Consider the following 17,411-nt stretch of genomic DNA (forward strand, 5'->3'; position numbering starts at 1 on the left):
ATAGTTGGATATGGAACCCAAGTGAGTGGGCATGGAGATGAACAAGTGCAATGGTAATATCCGATGAGGCAACTGTCTCGGAGAATTTGAAATAAAGATTCTGCAGAAGGTTATTTGCACGTTGGTAATGGAGTGAATTATCTTCAGTAGTTACTAAAATATCGCAGTTTTCGTTTTTCTGAAAATTACCGTTATGTGGGAGGTAGGCGTGGTTATTCTGCGATTTTTAAAATTTTCAGCCATTTAGTATGCTGTACTAAGGCCAACAACTGTGCCAAGTTTGGAAGAAATTGGTGCAGCGGTTACCAAGATATACACATGTAGCCATAAGTGGGCGTGGCTACGCCCATTTTCCAAAAATTTATAATATTCATGTTTTCCGTCTGAAACTCATTGTAAGTATCAATTTTGAGTGAATTATCTTCAGTAGTTACTAAAATATCGCAGTTTTCGTATTTCTTAAAATTACCGTTATATGGGAGGTAGGCGTGGTTATTATCCGATTTCGCCCATTTTCAATACCATCCGCCCCACGCCCAAAAGAAGTTCACGTACCAAGTTTCGTTAAGATATCTCAATTTTTACTCGAGTTATCGTGTGCACAGACGGACGGACGGACGGACGGACGGACGGACGGACGGACAGACAGTCACCGCTTAATCGATTTCTCTTTTCATTCTAATCATTTATGTATACATTTGTCTATATCTATCTCGATTCGTTTTGCCTGTTACAAACAACCATTATGTGAACAAAGTTATAATACCCTTGTGCACAAGTGCGCTCGGGTATAAAAACAGTACTCGGATTACATTTCGTCAATTGTGCTGTTTTCGACGAAGAAGGCAGATCAGCTTATGTATAAAAACACAGCTGGTTTTCTAGTTTTCCATGCTATGTCGAACGAATGTACACAATAACTCCCAGCCTTTAAACTGTTCATCGCAGTTTCAGCTGGTGGAAGAAAGTGGTCTCTTCTGCGACGGAAAGACTTCGAAGAGAAAGACTTGACTCCATTAGGCATTTCTAATTAACTTCTTTTGGCACAGAAGAAATTCGAACCTACGCCAAAATCGCTTAGGCGGTTATACCGACAAAAAAGAGTGGGAAGAAGAAGGTAGATTACGGTAACATATCATGGCCGAAAAGGGGATAGGAAGTTATTCTGAAAGACGACATCGGTAAAGACTTCGCTTTTATCAATTTAGTATATCTATTTATCCTTATTTTCTATGAGCCAGCGACATTTTTTCGATACCCAGCCTAATGGACAGTACTGCGTAACTATCTATATATATATCTATGTACGTGCCGATAAAAATCCCCTTTTAATAATGCGTTATAAGATTAACTCATTCTTAAAGCTCTACCCAGAATTGCAGCGGATGACGGTAGTGACGCAGTGAAATCCGTCAGAGTAAGCACGATTGCAGCGCGCGACAGTTATCATTGTGATTTGAAAATTATCATTAAAATGAAATATTATTGTTGACAACTGTCGTTGCTTGAGCTCATCTGCTCTTTTGCCAGAGTGCTATTGTTTCGGTACAAACATGTGTGTGAATTTTCTGAAAATAAAAACGGATGAAAACATTGCCAAACTTGTGAAAATAATAAAAATTACTACAATCAACACTCAATCAATATTGTGCCGCCCCGCTGGGCGGTAAAATTAGAAATAAATTTAAATCAACCGAAAAATGTCGGCGGTAAAACTGCTGCCTCCGCAATTATGAGCCATTCCATATGCCTTTGTGAGTTTTAAATTTGACAGCGCTTAACCGTCGTTCGCTGCAATTCTGGGTGGAGCTTTACGCATTTGATCTAATTTTCTTTGGGAATCACAAATTTCTACCAAAATTAGCCACAAACAAGTAATTTTTAAGCAAAAAACAAAACCGACTTCAATTCTCATATAAAAATTTTAGATTATTGTTAATCTGTTCATGATTCCATGATCGGATTGAAACCAAATTAGAATGGGACCACATGTGAGGTAACACCTTCCCTTTAAAAAAATAATTATAGAAATCGGTTAACGTGGTCCAATGTAATGCGGTAACATACATAAAAAATATTTATTTATTTTTTTTACATAAAAAATAAAATAAAAAATATTCCGGCGAATTGATAACCTTCCCCTCTTTGTGAAGTCAAAAAATGCAATTAACAGAAAAATATGATTTTTTCAACTAATAAGGCATGTGTTTAGGATATCGTATGCTAATTAAAATATTAATTACTTAATTTTTACAATTTATTTTAATAAGAAGTGAGTTATTAATTTTTTGCTGATGCCTCTTAAAATTACTATATTAATTGCTGCCAATATTAGAAATATACATACATATGTAAAAGGGCAATGGTAATGTTAACATCTTAATGAGCGTAGTTTGCCGCTCTAAAATTGACGGATCTTTGATTGCTGCTGCTGAGTCAAGTTCAAGTTTTGAGATTTGTTGTTGTAATTGACGTGAATATGGCATGAGTTTAAAAGAGAACAACGTAAACATTTGCATAAATAATAAATGTCTCTTAACTTGTTTTTAACGATACAAATCGCGCTCGGGGTATTTCTTTTTTTTTGTGTTTTCCGATCTACTCTTCAATCTACTAGTGCTACTACAGATTACTTATACCTAGTGGAGAGCTAAGCTAGAAATCAATTGAGTTTCGCATATCGGCGTGTTAACATCACACAACAAAAAAAAAAAAAACAAACAGATGCCAACAAAATGACGAGCACCTGCTACAGTTGCACAGGTGTTAACCACTATGAATATTAATAAGTATCTGTAGCTACTTATTTCAAATTCACTTCATTTTCTTAGTACTACTCGTTTTATTGGTCACCATGGCGTATGCTGCCCCACCGCTACAACAAAAGCATCGAATAGCCAATACCTCACAGCAGCGTCTGAAGCGACAAATTTTCTCGAATGAGTTTGATATGATTGGTAATCCATTCTTTACACCAGCAGATGATGATTTTGAACCAAACACTTTCACTCGCCCGCAATGGGAACGACGTCCAGCTCCTGGCCAACCGCTGATATTTAGTAATGATGGACAACAAAAATCTGGAACTACAACGCAAACAACACCACCATCAACAACAGCAACAACAACAACACAATTGTCATCTAGCGTCGCTAATTCGAATGTAGTTTTCGTAAATAATCAGCCCGTTATTGCTACTATGGCACCATTTATTGCAGCTACCACAGCTTCGCCAGCGTTTTTAAGGTGCTTCGGCAGCTGTCCTACCACGTCGGAATATAATCCTATATGTGCTAGTAATCGGCAGCAATATCAGAATCCGCAGAAGTTTGATTGTGCGAGACGGTGTGGTGCAGGTGAGTCAGTTATAAATACTGCAAACGTATGTATGTACATTAGATCGTACCACCTTACAAGCAACCAAAGAAAAAAAGTTCGCCGTGCATTCGTGTGTCTGAAATATTTTTACCAGACAAGATGTTTAGCCGAGCCTAGGTTGCGCCTTTTAACATTTTTTTGGTGACACCTAGCTTCGGCAATAAATTTTTTTTAAATAGTTCAAATAGAGTAATCAAATTACTTTCTTAGCAAAAGTTTGATAATTTTTGGTGAGCTTTAATTTAGTGACAATAGGGTGGTGCATGAGGGAGATAAGAGTTGAGATCTGGTGGGTAAGTACTAGAATGCGATGCTTGAAGACAATGCATTTTAGAATAAGAAAATGCTCTTCTCGACGAAATTTTAAACAAAATTTTTTTTTCGAAATTATCTTGCAAAAATATTTTGTATTCGAAGGTATAGGGCGAAGTTTTTATCTGGTACGGTCTAATGAAAACACATACAGTGGTCGGAAAAATTATAGCCGCAAACAAAACCCTTGTAAATCCATGTTTCAAACCGTTGATTTTTTAGAAATTTGGGATATTTGCTACATTAACGAATAAATACAATTTAATAATCTAAAAATTAACGGTAATTTTTAACCATTTACCTTATTAATACTACGTTCAAATTGACAAGTTAAACATGATAAATGGGCTTGAAACAGTTAAATGAACAACACGTGTTTATAAACAAGTTAAATCGCATGCAATTGTTGCTGGAAAATTTAACCAGTTAAATAATTTAATTCGTTTGAAAACCAGTTTGGTGCAGAGTTGTATCAGAAAGCCTTCTGCTTCAGCCAATCAGAAAGAGAAAGTAACTAAGCTTCGCGTTGAAATTTCCAAAATCAAGAGAAAATTTTTAAAAATTCATTTCGTACATGCATACTTAAAGATGTACATTAGAGTGCCTCGCCAAAAAAAAGTTGCTGTTTTTCCACCGGCATTATAAAATTTATGATATTATAAAACTTCCGCCAAAAAATTTCGGACAAGTGTTACCTCCAAAAGTTTCATTTTTAACAAATAAAATTAGTTTTAAAAATACTTTTTCCTAATAAATTACATATGATGAAAGAGGAGTTAGAGATTAAAAGTTCCGCATAAAATTTAAAAATTTTACCAGCTGAATCAAAATAATGAAATTTTTGGTGCTACTATACATGGATCTAGCTTACTTAAATCTTAAAATTTTTCCGAAATATTTTGACGTAAGTCTTAAAATGCATATAATTTTCTGTATAATTCCGATGGAAAAACTATAATATTTTTTTTTTTGTATAGAGAGTGATGCACACTAATGTCCAAAATCTATACAACGTTTTGCCCAATCATGCATACTAATGTCCAAAATCTATAAAACTTTTTGCCCAATCAGCTCAGCGAAGAGCACAATTTAAGATGCTAATCGCTGTAGAAGATCCAGTCGATACACGTACATAATTTTGGAACTTGCGTGCGTATTATTATTGTAAGATAAAAATATGCACATAGGATACACCATTTATAAAATTCATAGTTTTTAGTAATTCAAAATAAAGCATCTTGTTACAGCAACTGGTTTATTTAATGAATCTTTGGTATGTATTACCTTATCATAGTGAACTGCCTAAGGTCATTGCTGACACGGCCTTCTTCGCCAAAAAATATTCCACCTTTGCCTTGAATAATTCACTTACACACAAAGTCGTTAAAAAAAATTGCTTACATTAAATCACGTACGTTTCGTCGTCTTAAGTATGTTTTACTCATTTTTTTTTTCATCTTTGCAGACATCCAGATCGTGCGTCGCGGCGCCTGCCAAGGTCTATTCCCCATGCAACGCGGATAATACTTACTTAGTAATTGTATCTACATATTTATAAACATAAATTTTTGTTGTATAGTTACCTACTAAAATACGTACATATATATGAATTTATTACTTTTTTTTGTATTTATGTAAATATGCAAGGTTGTGACAAACGAACTGATTTTACTGTATAATTTTTGCCGGCAAATTTAATGAACGCATGTAACATATAAATAAATATTAAATGTAGTTAAGACTTTTTAAAAATAAAAAAATTTATGTATGTATGTATTTCTTGTTGTTATGTATGCTAGCCCATAGTCAATAAACATTGTGATACCTGTTTTTTTCATTGCTGTTGCAACAAAAACACGAAAATACCAAGATATTAATTGATATTTTGCTCGTGCCGGTTCCGGAGTTCGTTAAACTAGTTATGTTCATCTTGTCTACACACATACATATGCATTGCATGTCAACAAAACATATGCACAAAATAAACAAATAAAAATTAAGAGAATAAAAAAAATCTGCGACAGAAAAAATTACGCGTTCTTTTGTTTGCAACTATAAAATTTATCGCGTATATAAATAAATAAATATTTAGCGCTTGCAGTTTTGCTAGTGCCGAGATTCTCCGCCGATTTGTAATGTGCGCCTTGATGTTGTCACACACAAAGGAGAGGCACCTACATATATGTATACCTACAGTTTTTTGGGCGCCTCCGAACGGCAAATGGTTTTAAAGAGAAGCTTCTTTAATGGCAGAAATATAATAGTTAGAAGGCTTGGCATTGCCTGCCAAGGTGCGACCGCTATTAGAAAAAAAAAACTTATTTAAATGTTGGCCGGTCTAGGGATCGAAGCTTGGACCTACCGAACGGTAGTGCGCACCTCTAATTACTCGATACAGCGGACCTATCGATAATTCCTACTAATATTATAAATGTGAATGTTTGTAAGTGATTGTGTGAGTATATTTGTGGGTCCTTGACGTTAAAACAGCTGGACGTATTGCAATAAAATTTGACAAACAGAGAGGTTATGACCTAGATTCATATCTATATACAAATATAATACGCGAATGCATTTTTTGTTCAGGATAAAAGATCTACACAGTTCGCTCGATTTTCAAAAATGGGATGGCAAATTAAAGCGCTTGGCCTGTAGGTGCAAACTGGTATTTATCGATTTTTTCGATATTTTTATCGATTTTCTAATCGATTTTGCTACCAGTGAAAATTTTATCGAATTTGTCATCGATTTTGTTATCGATAGAGTATAAAGATAAAAATGAAGATAATGGAAAAACAGAATAACATGAATGTTATTAAAACGAGCAGAGGTAGAGGTGGGGATCTAGATAGAAAAAAGATATAAAATATAACCTTAAGCAAAAGCAAATGTGCGTATGTATACATTGGTTATGAGACAAAATAGATAAGTAACGTAAGTTTCACTTCTCCAGTAGGACCCAGGCGCCGTTTAATTTTTTTTTGGGGCCGAGCCTTGGAAACAGCCCTACAAGAAATGAAATGAAATGAAAACTGGCAAATGACCGGTCACCTGACGGTCAGTGCTGATGCAATAATGCTGCAATTTCCTCATCAGAATTTCGGGGGTAATATGAAAAACCTGACCGATTCTTTTGTGTACATGCGTCCCTTTCTCACATGGCGGTTTTACCAGCAGTGCTAAAAGATCTCTTTTCTACTTATTGTATTTCCTAAGGTTATTTTTACAAATGTTTTTCTGTGTATTGGTGTATATTTTAGTGTGTTAGAGAAGAGGTCAGAAAAAAAGACCTTTTCTTGTAGGGAGGAGTTTGTTAATTGTCGAGATCTAAAACTATTGAGCTACAGCATCAAATTCATCAGCTGATTGGATATGCTAAAGATTAAAGTATTTCAATTATTGAGAGAGGAAATGATAGTTTTATCTATATAGTAAAAATCAAGTCCGATAAAACACTTTTAGGTATGTAGTTTTAACTATGTATATACCATTCCATTCTCGGATAATAAGTGCAAGTTGAAGTAGCTACTACAAAACACCGTTGATCGTCAGGAATTTTTGTTTGTTGACGGTGTTGTGCATTTTCTTCCATATAACGAATTTTCACATTTTCTCCACCTCTATGGGTAATTTTTGGCATTTTTTTGGAAGTCAAGGATTATATTATACCTTTCATAAAAATATTCTCCAGAAAATTTTCATAGCTGTCACCGAAGACAAATAATCTCTACACCGTAAAAATATATGTATATCTACAAAAAGTTCTATTAATATCCTGAGTATTAGCACTTCTAACCGATCAGAGATCATCAATCTAAATGGGTAAAACTTTATCGCTTGACTTTCTGCCTTTATGCTAGCGCAGTTCGCATTGGTAAGCACAGCAGCTTGCAACTTTGGAGTCCATTTAAGTACATATATGTATGTATATCTACATTCGTATAATATATTATTGTGGAAATATAATCACATACCATGTCTGACAGTGCTAAAAACTTTTAGTATATAATACGCCCATTTTTGCATTTGTCATGATTAAATTTCTCCATCATCTGTTTGTTAAGCTCAAATGCTTAATATTATTTATGAGTATTTCTCAACGGTCATATACATGTACACATGTATGCTTAATATTTACCCACAAAACTTGAATAAATAATCCTCTAAAGAATTAAGCGTTCCACGAAAACATGGTTGTGACACATAGAATAAACAATAAAAATATTTATTTTATTAATAAAAAAACTGTGAGATACGAGATTAAGTTGACTTCCGGAAATAACATTAAGCTTTAGATTTTACTGAAATGAAAGAAAACCCTTCAGAATTAAGGTTTTTTTTTAATTACTTATTTATGTATGTTTTTATACTTGTTGTGCTCCGTGGGACTGTTGGAGCAGGGCGTTCGAAAAAATATACTTTGGATGGGCAAATATGTAGTACACACACGTTTTACTTCAACATAAATACTGTTGAGCATCCACAAAAATAACTTACATACATACATATATAACACCGTGCGACAGTCAATTTTACGCACAAAAATTTATATATTCGCGAAACCATGAGCCAAATATAGTAAAACTTCGTTTTTAGTTTTACTCTCTGACATCAGGATTTTTTTTTGAAGGACTTTCAAATTTTAAAAATATAATTACATACTTTAAAAAATTATTAAAGCAATCCAGGACGATTAGGTATTGAAAATGTCTTTTTCACATTGTATCATTGAATATCCTTCAAATTTTACAATAATTATATTCGAAAAAATTATATATTAAGGACTTATATGCACTCGACCACATCCTAGAATTTCGTCATTCTAACTTTATTCGCTTAAAAAAAGAAAACTAATTAAAAGGACATTTACAATACCTATTCGTCCTTGTGGACCAAAACAATTTTATTTGTTTTTTAATTCCACAGAATTTTCTCTTTCATTTAGTGCCCATACTGTTTCTCTACATTGGAATGAATGGAAGAAATATAAACTTTGTTTTATGCAATTTAGCATATCTTTGAAACTACAAAGTCCTTGTAACCAAAATCCTGACGTAAGAGAGAAAAACTAAAAACGCAGTTTTACTATATTTGGCCCACAGTTTCTTGAGTATATTGATTGCTTCATGTGTTTCAAAATCTTTTTGTTTTTGTTGCACGGTGTAATTATAAAACAGAAATGACAGGCGACACTGAGAGATAAGGAACCAGCAAACATTTTAAAATTACTTATGACTACCCTGCAGGGAAACTCTGTGCTATTGAGACGTGCTTTTAATAAAAAAAAAACGTTTTTTTTTGGTCAACGTGTTTTACTAGAGCAGGATGTTCGAGTTTACTAAGGAGAAGAGCTTACGAGAAGCCAAAGTTTTATTACCGTTATAAGACCGGCGAAATTTCGGACATGTAGCTTATAGTGTAGACTATGTGAACAAAGGGTCGATCACAAAAAAATCTGTAGCTCGTTTCTGTAACAATTTCTGAAACAATTGGTAATGAGGAGTATAGAATGACGTTATAATTATAATTAGTTATAATTCACAATTTCTGGAGTCAAATTTCTCACCAATCATAATAGAATGATGAGCTGGACATACAAGTAATCGAGTTATTTATAGATAAAATTAGTTTTGAAAAATATTTTTACCAAAAACTTCCCCCAAATGGTGGAAGAGTTTAAGTTTAAAGAGGCTGCATACAAATTTTTCAAAAATTTAATCAACGGAATCAACAAAATTAGATTCTTAAGTTATTTTCAAAAAAATAATTCTTACGTAAATCTTGATATTTTTTGGAATATTTTGACGGATATATATATTTTTTTTATTTTGATAGAAAAACAGTGTAAATTTTTTTTGTAGGTATGGGAATTGGTGGCCCCCAATAAATGTAGGTACGTACATACATAAGGGGCATTCCAACGCGACGAGTGGGACATTTTAACTCGTTTTTGCTCAAACCTTAAAAGAGATATTACCCCTTTAACCATTAGTTTGAAGTCATTAGGGAGGTTCTGCAACCAGATAGCAAATAGATGTAGAATATAAATTCATTATAGTTTTTTGGTTTACAAGGATGAATAAGTATTGAAAATGCGCTTTTAATTAATTTTATTTTTTTTTTTTTTAACTAATAAATTCGAGGATGTTTTCACGTGTAAACTAGTCCTTCAAAAATAAATATTGCAAATTTTCAATAAGATTCAAGGACGAAGTTTTGGAAGGATATTTCCCATACCCATTCGTCCTTTTGCACCAAAGAATTTAATCTTTTTAATGCTACAGAATTTTCTCTTTTATTTGAAACCCACAATTTTTACAAAAAATTTAAAATTTAACATATTTTTGGAATTTTAAAAATTCCGACACCAGAGTGGTAAACTGAATACGCAGTTTTTTTATAAAATTTACTGTCGCACGATGTTTGCTGCTATTTAAACTTGATGTGTGGGTTGGTTATATCCATTTTTCCTACAAAGAAATAGTGGAATAAAGCTCAGTAACTCTATTGCGGTAGTGATTTTTACTTAGCTCTATAAACCGGTAACTAATTTTTTTAACGAATTTACTATATTTTTGCAAGGTTCTGGAATTCGTTAATTCGTACTAATGGATTTTCCGGCAGGGTTCTGGAATGCATAGATACTACTAGTACGTGTGTAAACACATTGCCTTCTAAAAAATTATCAAAAATAAAAAAGACTCGGCCACTTACTTTTTAGTAATTAACTGCATCCCGTACGCAATAGAATTGAGTTTGTGTTTTGTGAGAGAACGTTATATTTTTTTTTAACGAAATTCTAGAAAGTTAACAAAAATGAAGCATTCAAGGAATATAATAATTTTTGTGGGTAAATATAAAATTTAATAAAATTAGTTAAGTGAAAACATTAGCATTATTTAGTGAAATATTTTAAAATCAGATCCAAAAAAGGGATTTTTTTATTATTTCATTCAATTTATCATAGCTTAGTAGTCGTAGTTTAGCAGAGTTAGAAGTGATAGGAAGGCCAAACGCATTGATGCATTTCTTCTGACTTTAGTTTTTTCTCGTAGTTGGTCGCCTTTGTTTATTAGTGCTTCCGGCAGGTTAGAAGTAGGATGTGTTTTAGAGCGAACTACCCTCAGGCCTACCAAATTTTATTTCGAGACAGTGTTGGACTATCCAACTTATTCGACCGGTCTAGCACTGTGTGTGTGTGTTCGTTAAGATTTTAATTCGTTGGAGCTGTAGAAGCGCTGGCAGAAGAATATTTTCGCATTGACCGTTGTAGGGAAAGAGGAATGTCCAGTGAAAGTAATAAACATACAAAATCAAAATAATAGATATATGTATGTACACTAGAGTGCTTCACTCTCAATACAAAAAAAAACAATACTTTTTTTTCAACGGAGTTATAAAATGTATCATTTTTAAGACAGAACCTTTTTGAAACTGTCTCCAAAACTCAAGTATTCTATAAATAAAATTATTTTTAAAAATATATTTTTTTATTCACCTCAGATAGTGGAAGAGTTTAAACTTAAAAGGTCTTCGTCAAAATGTTGGAAAATTTCACCACCGGAATCAAAATAAAAATATGTTCAGATTTTTTTTTTTCAAATCGGTTCCAGATAGTGCAAGAGTTTAAATTTAAAAGGTATGCGTCAAATTGTCGGAAAATTTTATCACCGGAATCAAAATAAAAATATTTTTTTGATTTTTTTTTTCATATCAGTCTAGCTCACGTAAATTTTAACCTTTTTCCTAAATATTTTGACGGAAGTCTTAAAGTATAATACATTTTTTTTAATTCCGGTGGAAAACCTGCAAATTTTTTTTGGTGATGCACTCTAATGTACATATATACATTAAGGCGGGTCAAATTTTCTGACTATGCGCGTATAGCATAGGAGGATCCTGCATATAATTCTAAGCAAAATTTCCGAAGAAACCTTGGGTATAAAATCAATTTGGAGTTGCCAAATTGCGAAAATAGGTTTCGAAGAAAACATAGAAAATAAAAGTGCAGAGATGGATTCTTATACCAAAAAACTCTTATAGCATGTTTTTATACCAAATTTAAGCACCTCTTTATAACACTACAGCAAAATGGTAAGAAACCTATTTTCGCAGTTCGGAAAATTCAAAATTGATTTTAGACCCATGGTTTCTTCGGAAAATTTGCTTGGAATTACGCATACACATACAAATTGGCTCACCTTAATGTACATATTTACAAATATGTTCATAGAATCCACTTTCGGAATATAACACATCGCAACAGGTACCGTAACTTTTATTAAAACAATCGCTGTTTAACAATTATTATTTTACTTTTATTTAACTAGTTCTAAAGTAACCGTTATTTCTGACTTTTATTTTATAAATCCAAAATAATAATTATTTTTGATTTTTATCTAAATAATCTGCAAATAACAGTTATTTTTGATTTTTAAGTTATATGTGTTAGATAGCAGTTATCGAAGACTTTTATTTGTAAAAGTCATAAACATAAATCAGTCACTGACCTTTATTTTTGATATCATACTTATAAAGGTAATATGTGTAAGTCGTAGTAAACTTTTCTTTCCCAACACCTTCTTAATTGCGAAAAATAATAATGACTTTTATACGAATGATTTAAAAAATGAAAATCGATGACAGATTTATATTGATAACTTGTAAAAGTAAAAGTCACTGACTGATTTTTATTGAGGACTTTTGTAAATAAAAGTCTTCAATAACTGTTATCTAAGACATATAATATAAAAATCAAAAATATTTGTTATTTTGGATTTACGATATAGAAATCAAAAATAATTGTTATTTGTTTTAATATTGCATAAAAATTTCAAATAAAAAATTATTTTAAAATTTGAGTCTCGGTGAAAAAAGAAATCGATTAGTATGTATCATTTAGTTGTAGAACATTTTCTTCATAGTGAACTTTTCCATGACAATTTTCATCAATAACTGTTATGTTCGGTCCTTGCATCGCAAACATCTTCACAAACTCCGATATCAAGAGCTATAAAAAATTTTACACTTTTCATTTCCCCTAGGATTCTTAAGCGTTTGCTTGGTTCAGCAAATAAACAGTCTGCCGCAAGCTGGCCGCGGTTGGTCTCCTGCACGTCCAAATGCCACTACCTACAATAATCATTGGCAGCAAAAATTTCAGACGACGCGATCATCAACGAAAAATCAGCAATCTAATTGGCAATCTAATGGTGGCTGGAGCTGGCTCCTAGCAAATAATAGTGCTCCGGAAAAACCACAACAGCAACAACAACCGCAATGGCAACAACAAGGTAATGGTACACGCCGATTTGTGGATGGTGCAGCTTATCAATCAGAAGGCGAAAGAGTTTGGTTAAATAATAACCAATCACATCCGTTTATCCAAGTGCCTGGTTTTGGAAATCGTCCAAATTTCGCAATAGCTAAACAACCGAATCGAAACAACTCATTGGCAACAGTTAGTAATAATGGATTCGGTTGGAGAGCGCCACAGCCCAATTACTGGGGACCTGTTGGCAATAACTCGTCAACACAAAATGTTCCTACAACGCATCAGCCCTTCGGAAACAATGGCTGGCAAAGAAATCCCTCAACAGCCGGTACTTGGAATATTGGGCGTCCCGCCGCCTATAATTCTACAACAGGTGGACAGAATGCTGGCAATTGGTATTCTCCTGCTAATACATCAACACCTCCACGCAATGCGGGTTGGGCTACGCCTATTAAACCGAATATTAATACAAACTGGAACGGTGTTGCTAGCAATGGTACTAGTGGACGCGGTGGTGTCAACTCATATGCCAATTGGAATTCACCTCTCCCGGGTAGTACACTTGTAGCTGGAAATAATAATCAAAGCGCCTTTTTTAGCAGTGGACCAACAGCTGCTGCTCGCAACAACTCATACTCTGGTTACTCAGGCTTTGCATCCGTGGGAAACGGAGGCCAATTACCTCCTGGTAGTTATGGTGCTAGTTCCAGTTACGGTACGCCACTAGCACCACTGGCTGGCGGAAGTTCGTGGAGCTCTAATTCATCACAAGCTGGCTGGAGCTACGCAAATGGACAACAGCAATCACAAGCGCGGCCTATTAACAATTCGAACCCTTATGCCAATTTATTTTATTGATTATTTAAGCACGCATAGAATTTATTGGATTTATTTATATTGTCCATTACGGAATTATTAAATAAATGTATATGTACGTACTAAGAAAATGAACTCATCTCAGAATTGTTCTAGCATCGATAACGACTATCTTTAAAAGACTTAGGGTCGTTTTCTCAAGTAGGTTTTAAAATTTATCTGCCCATAGCCCACAAAAAAAATTTTTTTCAGAAAAAAATCTGTTTAAAGTGCAGGTTAATTCTAAAACCTACATGAGAAAACGGCACTTAATTTATACATACATACAGTTACCCACAGAAGTATTAATTTTGTTTTTTTCCCCCGATATTTTGGTTGTACACAGCTATATTTTAAATAAAAATTATCGAAAAACATTTATAATGCAAGACATTTTGAATATCGTGAAAAAAACTAGACAACGAATACTTCTATGAGTAACTGTATGTATGTATTTATTTATTTTTTTATTTACCAAGAATATATGGAAAAAAAATTTGTTTGCAAATTTTCATATGTATACCCTTTATATTTATAAATGATAATTGAAAACAAAAGTTATAATTAATATTGTTTCGAATTCTACCTTCAATTGATACGCATGGGTTGCCGTGTACCAAATCAAATTTTAAACAGATAATTTTTAAGACGAAACCTATAAACTGTAAAGGTAAGCGTTAATAAGAACAGCTTTGGTTTTTTGGGGGCAGTCTAATGTACACACATACTACATATCTTTAGCCCGCACAATTGATTCGAAGTGCCAAAAATTTTTGAAAAATCGAAATTGAAAATAGCACAGTAGTGAAAATCTCAAGTTCTGAAATCACAAAAAAAAATGTCGAAACAAGTAAACTTAACCCGAATTAGTCCTTAGGGTCAAAATGGACCCTTCTTAAATTTTGAATCCGATTTTCTCACTCGCCGATCAATCCATTTTTTATACCCGAGCGCACTTGTGCACAAGGGTATATTAATTTTGTTCACATAACGGTTGTTTGTAACAGCCAAAACGAATCGAGATAGATATAGACAAATGTATACATATATTCTCAGAATGAATCCAAGGTAGGTTGGTATTGAAAATGGGCGAAATCGGACAGTAACCACGCCCACTTCTCATATAACGGTAATTTCCAGAAATACGAAAACTGCGATATTTTAGTAACTACTGAAGATAATTCACTCAAAATTGATATTTGTAATAATTTTCAGACGAAAAATAAGAATATTATAAATTTTTGGAAAATGGGCGTAGCCACGCCCACTTATGGTTACATGTGTATATCTTGGTAACCGCTACACCAATTTCTTCCAAACTTGGCACAGTTGTTGGCCTTGATACAGCATACTAAATGGCCGAAAATTTAAAAAATCGGACAATAACCACGCCCACATCCCATATAACGGTAATTTAGAGAAATACAAAATCTTCGATAAATCAGTAACTATTAACGCTAATTTATTCAAAATTGATGCTTGCAACAATTCTTTATCAAGAAATATGCTTATGGTAAAATTTTGGAAAATGGGCGTGGCACCGCCCACTTATGATAACATATAAGTATATCGGTAACCGTTATACCAATTTGTACCAAACTCGGTACGGTTATTGTTCTTGCCACATAAAAGCCAATTATTGAAAATTATTGAATTCAGGCTAAAATTACGGCCGCTTTTCACATAACGGTAAATTTCAGAAATGCTTGAAACTGCAATATTTCGAAATTTAAGGACGCTACTCAAAATTGGTACACCCCGGTTTACCATCTAGCGGTAGCTTTCGGAAAGGTGAAAAAAACACATATTTATTACTTGCGCCGGGTATTTAATGTTCGGCTCCGCCCGAACTTAGACTTTCTTACTTGTTTACTTTATTTTTCTGCTAAAAAGCTAATATTTTCTACCATGGAATTTTACATTGTAATTGAAACATTTATTGGCTATTGTTACCAATTGGACCTAAGGGTCACAAAGCACTCTATTCTCATATAACAGAGAAACTTTAAATTTTCATTGGGTTTTGGGAGGAATAATTTCCCGTTGAACAAACGCAGAGCACTGGAGCCAGCACAAATAAACGTGTACAATATTTCTTATGTCATTGGCGCAAACCAACAATCCGCCAAGCGTGGAAAGTGCAACAAATGTCTAGGCAAATACCACCACACCTGTTCAGAAATGCATCAAGCCAAAGCATCAGGCTATTTTATTTCTAAACTATAATTGATAGGAATGTCGAATATGCGCAACAATGGATATAAGCCGAATCGGAACTTAGTTGCGTAAATAAGATATTTCCATCAATTGTAGTTTAGAAATAAAAGATACTGATGCTTTGGCTTGATGCATTTCTGAACGCACCCTTGCTTTGCTGGTGATGAGCAACCGATTGTCAAATTTTTGCTCCCGGAACGTGTGATGCAGTCGCCGGTATTTTCGCCTGCAGGGAGATGGTTCTTCATAAAAGGGTGACACTGCCGCATTTATTGAAGCTCGAGTACAACCCATATCGCTACTTGAATGAGCTACAATGCTTTTTAATGCATCTTGTCCACAACTAAAAGGATTTCACTTACCAACATGCATACCCTTACAACCAACCCTCTTGTAGTCACCCAACGAAATAAATTAAACACGATTTTTTTAACTGAAAGTGTATATATCCTGTTTATTCCGCAATTATTAAAACATTTTTAATTCATTTTTTCTAAAAAACATTTACATTTATTTTAAGAAAACAAAAACACAAAATAAAAATAGAAATCTGCCTACAAATTCTACACAATTTGCTCTTATGGTGCTTATATTGGGTCCCCCTTTTTAAAATTTATATTCGAAGCTTTTAAGGTGTTGTGCTTGTAACATTTAAAATAAAATATTTTCTAGTTTTATCAGCATAGTAATGATCGTTATCTTTATAACCCTTGAAGTCACCCAACGCAAATTATTAAACACGATTTCTTTTTTTTTCAAATTACAAGTGTAAGTATCCTGTTTATTCCGTAATTATTTAAAACATTTTATAATTCATTTTTTCGAAAAACATTACATTTATTTTAATAAAACAAACACAAAATTAAAATCAATAAAAACCTGCCTACAAAATTCTACACAATTTGCTTTTATGGTGCTTATATTGGTCCCCCCTTCTTTAAATTTATATACGAAGCTTTTCAGCATCTAGCCAGCTTTTAAGGTCTTGTACATTTTGCAATAAATATTTCCTAGTTTATCAGCATTCTAAATTCGAAGGAATTAAGTAAAAAAAAAACTAAACTCAACTCTGCCTAATCGTAATTTTTGTTAGCGAAATGTGGATAAGAAAAATTGTCGGTTGACTACTATTTCCAAGTGCATCAGAGTTTTAGCAAGGAACCAACAAAGCTGGGTAAAACAGGCAGTGCCAATATGAGAAATTTTTGAAGTCCATCGATGAAGTTCCCACGCTGCCGTCTAGAAGGGGATCCCACGCCGCCGTCCCCACTTGGCATCCCACGCCGCCGTCTCAACTTGGTATCCCACGCCGCAGTCTCAACTTGGTATCCCACGCCGCCGTCACAACTTGGTTTCCCTCGCCGCCGTCTCAACT

The 17,411-nt window shown here is 33.7% G+C and overlaps 2 protein-coding genes across 2 annotated transcripts; both read left to right on the forward strand.

Moving 5' to 3' along the window:
- Positions 1–2,583: 2,583 nt before the first annotated feature.
- Positions 2,584–5,685, forward strand: LOC118746872. Its single transcript, XM_036480833.1, has 3 exons — positions 2,584–2,763; positions 2,832–3,356; positions 5,156–5,685. The coding sequence occupies exons 1-3, from the start codon at positions 2,736–2,738 to the stop codon at positions 5,212–5,214; spliced, it is 612 nt and encodes a 203-aa protein (XP_036336726.1). The 5' UTR covers positions 2,584–2,735; the 3' UTR covers positions 5,215–5,685.
- Positions 5,686–10,369: 4,684 nt separating this feature from the next.
- On the forward strand, positions 10,370–14,302 carry LOC118746873 (bifunctional endo-1,4-beta-xylanase XylA-like). The gene is made up of 2 exons (XM_036480834.1): positions 10,370–10,540; positions 12,735–14,302. Exons 1-2 carry the CDS (start codon positions 10,507–10,509, stop codon positions 13,820–13,822), a joined length of 1,122 nt encoding a protein of 373 aa, XP_036336727.1. The 5' UTR covers positions 10,370–10,506; the 3' UTR covers positions 13,823–14,302.
- Positions 14,303–17,411: the final 3,109 nt, after the last annotated feature.

Source organism: Rhagoletis pomonella, unplaced genomic scaffold, assembly GCF_013731165.1.
Source record: "Rhagoletis pomonella isolate Grant_MI unplaced genomic scaffold, Rhpom_1.0 Rhpom_scaffold_00011, whole genome shotgun sequence".
Taxonomy (NCBI): Eukaryota; Metazoa; Arthropoda; class Insecta; order Diptera; family Tephritidae; genus Rhagoletis; species Rhagoletis pomonella.